The sequence below is a fragment of the Nilaparvata lugens genome, unplaced genomic scaffold, assembly GCF_014356525.2.
Source record: "Nilaparvata lugens isolate BPH unplaced genomic scaffold, ASM1435652v1 scaffold7777, whole genome shotgun sequence".
Taxonomy (NCBI): Eukaryota; Metazoa; Arthropoda; class Insecta; order Hemiptera; family Delphacidae; genus Nilaparvata; species Nilaparvata lugens.
In genome coordinates, this window is record NW_024093525.1 from 4138 (window position 1) to 11686 (window position 7549).

A 7549-nucleotide genomic window follows, 5' to 3' on the forward strand; every position below is an offset into this window, starting at 1 on the left:
TGGCCGCCATTTTGAAAAATTTCAACGAAAAAATTTTTTTTTATTTTTTTATAGTTGAGTCTTTTATATGCATAAATATTCATGCCAAATTTCAGATCAATACACATTCGTTCTTGAGATAAAAATTTTTAAGTGAAAAAAACAAATGGCAGCCATAGGATAACCGCTGAGTTTTGGACACTTCAAATATGACATTTGTAGTCTCCTAGCATCCAGGTACAATACCTAAAATTCTCGACACTACTTCTGAACACTCGTATATCCATATAACCACATCACCATAAAATATATTTATACAGAAATTACTCGCTTAATATACCTTTTACCTTTAATTTACCTATTTTCTGGACTATTTTAATGAATCAAAATTCGGGGGAGAAACAGTTTTGGGCTGTGCCTGTTGATCCTCCCCAAATTATTTTAAATAATAATTTTGTATCATTGAATCATTGAATCAATATAATAGAATGTCTGGAGAAGCCAAGCAATGGTTTACAAAACATCCCACGGCGTGGGTTGCTTTTCGTGGATTAGCGTGGGTCTACTTTGCGGCGGGCCTTAATCCTACTGAATGTAAGAAACGTCTTACCGTAATATTATAATTAGTGAGTTATAATAGTAAATAGGCCAATGGTAAAAATCTGTTATCGAATAAATTTTTCCCTAATTAGCCTACTAATTTTTTCTTGTCTAAAGAGTGAACCGTGAGAATTCCGTAGCTTGTAACAGTAATTATAATTATCATGATTTATTTGTTCATAATAATGACGTAAGTTAGGGTTCAGTAGCCTAACTCATTAACTAATTATTGAACAATGTAGATAACAGAAATGGAAATAAGCATTGAATATCTTTCTTATCTATTCCTGCACACAATATTTTTAAATTACATTGAAATCCCACGCATGAATTTATTTCCAAATTATATTGAAATCTCACATGAATAAATTTTATATACTTCAACTATTTTTTATGATCCTGTAATTTATTTGAATAATCCCCTACCAGCATGAAATCAAGGTTAAGTTCAACGTGCTAGAACGTACTGTAGTTATCAGAATATTTTCAAATATACAGTAACCTAAAGCTGCGTTTACACCAAAGTTAGTAGCAAAATGTTAATAACTTAATCCTTGTAGATTCTATTAGATTGAACATAACTTATCATGCACATGATGAACATATGTGCTTGTCAAGTTCCATTCAATCTAATAGAATCTATAAGGATTGAGTAATAAACATTTTGTTAATGACTTTGGTGTAAACGCAGCTTTAGGCTGGCCACTAACGGTAGAACATGTATGATGAACATGCATTTTGTCATCAACGAGTTGCTTCCAACATAAAATAAACAACAGATATCAATATTGCTCCTACAGCTTCTTTATCTGCAATCACTTCTCTCCTTGTTTTCTGTTTCTGCATAACATGTACGGTTGAATTACTTTAAATCAATTCATTAATTCAGTTACTTATAAATTGATTTGTACCGTTGAATTAATTTAAAATCCATTTGATTATTCAGTTACTTATAAATTTATTTTGTACGGTTGAATTAATTTAAAATCAATTAATGACCGAGCGAAGTGAGGTCTAAGATTCAAGTCGATGGTTTGGCATTTCTCTTAATTTTTAAATGGCTAAATTTTTAAATGTTTATATGTTGCGCATTTACGGCAAACGCAGTAATAGATTTTTCATGGAAATTGACAGGTATGTTCCTTTTTTAATTGCGCGTGACGTATCTACAGGTTTTTGGAAATTTTGCATTTCAGGATAATAAACAGGAAAAAGGAGCCTCCTTCATCCCAATATTAGAGTAAAATCAGAATTATTCATCATAAATCAGCTGACAAGTGATTACACGATGTGTGGAGAAGCCAGTCTATTGCTGTATTTCCATAAGGTCTATAGTTTCATCAGGTACTTGTGATGAAATCTGCGTGAGATCTACTGTTCACAGAACTACTAGTTAATTCAGTTATTCATAAATTGATTTTTGTAATTATTTGTGCAGGTAGATTGCAAGTACTACGACCTGGGACTTCCCTACCGTGATCAGACGGACGACCAGGTGACAATCGATGCGGCCGAAGCTATCAAGAAGTACAATGTGGGCATCAAGTGCGCCACCATCACTCCGGATGAGGCCAGGGTCAAAGGTCAGCTACTGTCAATGGTGTTTTTCTTAATGTACAAAGTCCAAATCTTATAATTGGATGAATAAGACATTGATGTTGTCAATTCGACCATATACAACACTTGTAATACTTTAGAGTGTGGTAAATAAAGGCAATTATCTATCTAACTATATTATCGGGGACCGAGCTTCGCTCTGGAGTACAAAAGCATAAAAATTTATTACGAAAGAAGAAATTATAATAACATTCATACAGAAATGCTCTATCTAATCACAGTAAATTGAGATTAATTCCCAGAGGAATGCAAAAATTTCCACAAAGGCCCGGTTACATTTTAATCCTGATTAATTTCACGTGAACCAAATCAGAGAAGACCATTTCAAAAAGATGGATCTACAGGAATTAATCAGGATTGAAAGTAACCCGGCTTTTTTGCAACCGGAACTAAGTACCTGATTGAATATGATTACTAAAGTTCAACAGCTGAGTCATAATTTTGACACAGTCCCACACACATGAACTCGCTCACTCACTTCCATCAGCAACAGACGGCGAAATAATTATCATCAGCTGTTTTTTTCCAAGGATGAATAATAATTATCCTTTTAATGTCCTTCAGCGAGTTTTCCCTGGGATGAGACCTAGTGCAATCGAATCTTTATATTATAAACCTCAGCTGTACTGATAGTTATTACAGGGAAGTACAGCTTTGTGTATTGCTCAAGTTCAGCTGAAGATGTGGCAGTTTTTGTCATGAAACCTGATTGTGTAATGTAAAGCGTGTTTTCAAACAAATTTAGTGGTTTTGAGAACATCTTATTCTTTTTATCATGGAGAAATACCACATATCCTTTCATGCAATCAAAATTTGAATCTCAATGGATTCCTTCGTATTGAACACAACACCCAAAGTAATCTTTTTTCACAAGTTTTTGCAACTTATAGCTGCTTTTCGCATCCCCTCCGCCAAGGGGGGAATGCTCCTTATCTCTCCAGTCATCCTCTCGCAAACCTCTGCATTCCACTCTTTTCGATATTTTCCATATTTCCTTGGTCTACCTTGATGCTGGTTTGGAGTCAAAGACTCTCAATGGTATTCATTCGGCGTAGGTGGCTATACCATTCTACCTGGTTCTTACCAATACTACTTGGTATATTTTCTTTTTTGTCATAGTCATTCAATATTAGCTGTTTTACATGCATGAAATCAAGCCGTTAAATAGCTGATTGTAGAACAAATAAACATATGATTCTCATTACAGCATACTATACTGTAATAAAATCATATGTTTTCTTTACAGTCGAGTATGTTTCCTAGTTCCGAAATAGAAACAGCAACACTGTTGCAAAAACCTTTAGAATAGACACGCTGGGAATTCTAGCCTCTGAAGCCAACATCTACTGCCATATCGCCCCATCGTGACGTCAGCATCTGTTAGAATAGTTTTCTGTAGAGTTTGTTTACATTGTTTTCCATAGCAGATTGTGTCTATTCCAGATGGAAGTAAATTATTATTTATGAAAATGATAAACTCCCGCTGAAATAGAAACAATCTGCTATGGAAAACAATGTAAACAGAATCTACAGAAAAGTTTTCCATCCGATGCTGACGTCACGATGGAGCGATATGGCAGTAGATGTTGGCTTCATCGACTTTCAGTATGAATATACAATGGGGCGTGTCTATTATATAACTGGTCTAAGGCAAAAACCCGCCGTTTAGCGCTCCAGGTGGAAGTTTTGTCAACTACAATCAAGAATATTCTAATTCGAATTTGTAAACTAGGTTATGTTTATAGAATGCATGTAGTAACGTCGCACACGCAGGTAATGTTCTCTTTTTTCATTATTCTTCTTTAGATTATTATGACCAAAATAGTGTACGTTACTTGGACGTGGATGTCTTTTGCAGTGCTCGAATGAAATTCTAGTCTCGGCTAACGCCTCTTCTAGAAACATCATTCTCGACTGCAAAAGGCCCCTTCCCATCCTTGTGACGTAAGATACTATTACATTCATCCGCTCTTGAAGCTCACTGTAATAATTTTGTCAATGAATAAGCCTAATCAATTTGACTTAGCCATTTTGAAGTACAAATTTATTTCTCACTATACTTGTATGCTGTTGGTACAGAATTCAACCTGAAAAAGATGTGGCTATCGCCGAACGGCACGATCCGTAACATCCTTGGAGGGACAGTGTTCAGGGAGCCGATCCTTTGCAAGACTATTCCCCGCGTTGTACCCGGATGGACGCAGGCCATCATCATAGGACGTCACGCATTCGGAGACCAGTACAAGGCCACCGACTATATAGTCAACAAACCTGGCAAGGTACTCTATACAATCATAGAGCAAAAATAGCGTAAGTAGATATTCCATGGTATAGGGCGTTCATGTCGCAACTTTTACCGTTATCTCAACCCGATTACTGTCGATTATTATCGATTTTTACTGTTTTGGCCGGATGAGAGTGTACGAATGGCACAATATGAGAGACTACCAGCGTCACATAGCTTCACAGTGAAGAAATACGTGGACTATCGGCTTGAGATAACAGAAAAAGTTATAAACGTCCTATACCATGGGATATCTACTTACGCTATTTTTTCTCTGTGATACAATACAATAAGTACAGCATCAAAATGATAGGGAGAGAAAAAAAATAAGGCAACCTTAGGTTACTGTTTTAGGTAATTATGATTCTAATCCAATTACAAGTTGTATTCATCGTAAATGAATAAAATTTATTACAATATTACTTACAGTCTGGGCCCTGTAGCTTTCCCCCTATTGGCTAGACTACTAGACTACAATACCACCCGTTCAAAAGATGGAACATTTTTGAAAATGTATCTTTCCAAAAGCAACAGATGTTTATTGTTCTGAAGGGACGAATTCAAGGATCCAAAGGTTCAAAGAACCTCACACGTCAACCGAAGCTTATTGTGCTCCCAAGTAGTATGTTAGTTGAGCAAACCAATACCTGTGTCCTTTACAAGAACCAGGAGTTTCTCCCTATACTAACATCTCGGTTGATTGTTGCAATCCAATGTGATATGCTTGGCAGTCTCTTCAGACTGATTAGTCCTCGTGACCTACGTGAGTTCCACTCCTGGCCTTCTTTGAAGGTCCTACCACTGAGGAAAGGGTGGCCAAGTTGCCTCTAGGGCGCCCGGCCACCCTTGACTGAGCCCCTTGACCCACATTTGTGCCTGGAGTTTCACCCATCTCTGGTCTCTTGGGTTTTTGTTTTTGCTCCTCCAAAACTCTGCAGGGTTAAAAGCCTCACCTCTCCCAAGAGGTTTTGCCTGAATGGCCGCCCTTCTTTGAGCAGTGGTGAGTTTTGGCCTCTCCACTCACAAACTCGTGACCCACGTGAGTTCCACTCCTGGCCTTTTTGTAGGTCCTTCCGCTGAGAGAGGGGACGCCAAACTGCCTCTAGGGCGCCTGGCGCCCGGCCACCCTCGACTCAGCCTCTTGACCCACATTTGTGCCTGGAGTTTCACCCATCTCTGGTCTCTTGGGTTTTTGTTTCTGGAGCGTCTTTGCAACTTCTGGAGTTGCCTTGAGATACATTTTAGTCGCCTCCTACGACAAGCATGAATACTGTGGGTGAGTACTGGTTTTCAACACATTCTTGAGTAAGATGATCCTCGACTCAAAGCTTCCCCAACCCAAAGGGGGCAAAGCAACAGATGCTCTTTTGTATCTTTTTAAAAGCACATGTTGCACTCGAAAGATACACTATAGTGAGGTCCACGTTATAATGGCAGTGTTTGATTAGCAATGGTATTGCTATCCTTGTCTATCATTAACAAGCGGATAGCGCTATCTCTTTCTCGCTTGCTCTGTTGCCAAATCGTCTTCCAACAATGTAGAATTATATTAATTAACAAAATCTTTCATCTCATTATGAAAATTCATTATGAGATATTGAAAATATTTCTTGCTTAATAAAATATAATTGATTATTTTAAACGAGAATGAACAGTTAATATTACATCAATGAACCTGTATCAGCTATCGTCTATAGAAGGCATTGACAAGACAGAGGATCGGCATCGTTGTTCCCCTATCTTTCTCCACAGCCATTATAACGTGGACCTCACTATAGGAGTTTGATGTATCTCCCCATAAGCATCAGATGTTCTTTTGTATCTTCTCAAAAGCAACGTGTTGCATCCGAAAAGATATACTAGGAGCTTTGATGTATCTTTCCATAAGCAACATAATGCTCTTTTGTATCCAAATATCCAAAGGCTTTATCGTTAGCCAGGTGTTCCCGGATAGATCGCGTCTAAAAGGAATAGAAAACTTTAAACTGGAGAATCAAGATGACGTGGCATCACAGTCCCTCAAAGCTGTCTCCAAGGAAATCACTGATACTGTAATAGCTTCTTTCAATCAGCCACCTTGACAGCCTCTTCTTGAACACACCATTTTGGAAGATCCCTCACCGAGCCTGGCAGCAGGTTGAACATTTTGATTGCCAACACTGGGAAAGAGTCCTTCACCTTTGACAACCTACAGCGTGGAATCTCCAACTGTAGCCTTCCGTGAGCACCGTATGAATGCACCTACTCATCATGTTAGCCCTGTTTATCTTCACTGCGGTAAGTGAGGCCAGTATGTACAGCCCGAAGACGGTTTGCACTTTCAGGCGTCTCTGAAGATGGGTCGACAATGGGCAATGAAGTCACTGTATGTAAGGATCCGCAGTGCCTTCTTTTAAAAAAGCAGGATGTCATTGGCATGCGGAGAATTGCCCCAGATAAGAACTCCATACTGCACATGACAGCCAAATACCGCATGATACATCATTAGAAGTCGCTTGAGACTCTGGAGGCTTCTCAGCAGTCTCCTGCGTATGCCTGGTCAATATGCGGCTCCCATCTTCTCAAAAGCAACGTGTTGCAGCCGAAAAGATACACAATGAGCTTTTTGCAGTTACGACCTCTTAGCACAACACAACCTATCAGTTGACATTCGTTCAACATGCTCTTTCCATTGTTGGTGATACGTTGCAACCCTCTCATTCATAAAGAATCTCTGTGTGTAGGGAGCTTCCTTCAAGGAAACTCTGTAGGGATCTTCCTCCATCTATGGATCTAGGGTCTCTGAAGGCTGATGTTTTTGCAAAGCCGTGAATTTTACCCCGCGAACCATACTTTGCCTTTATGCCGTTTCAAAGTGACGGAGTCCAAGCAGTACGGGACGCGTATTGTAGTTTGGGTGAAAACACACATTGGAGCGGCTAAGGTATTTTTCTATTTAACCTTTTTCGGACTATGTGTAACCTTATCTAAATTTGGGAGAGGAATAGCTCAATGTACCTCATATTCTCGCTCCCTATCATTTCGATGATGTATTTATTATAGAATCATATATGCCATAAATTAATCAAT

The 7549-nt window shown here is 38.4% G+C and overlaps 1 protein-coding gene across 1 annotated transcript; it reads left to right on the top strand.

Annotated features, from left to right (window-relative positions):
- Positions 1 to 2008: 2008 nt before the first annotated feature.
- Positions 2009 to 4505, top strand: LOC120356733 (isocitrate dehydrogenase [NADP]-like; the record flags this gene model as incomplete). The annotated part of the gene is made up of 2 exons (XM_039445712.1): positions 2009 to 2162; positions 4276 to 4505. Coding segments are annotated over 2 exons (384 nt in total), but the record flags the coding sequence as incomplete, so codon positions are not given.
- Between the last annotated feature and the right edge of the window lie 3044 nt (positions 4506 to 7549).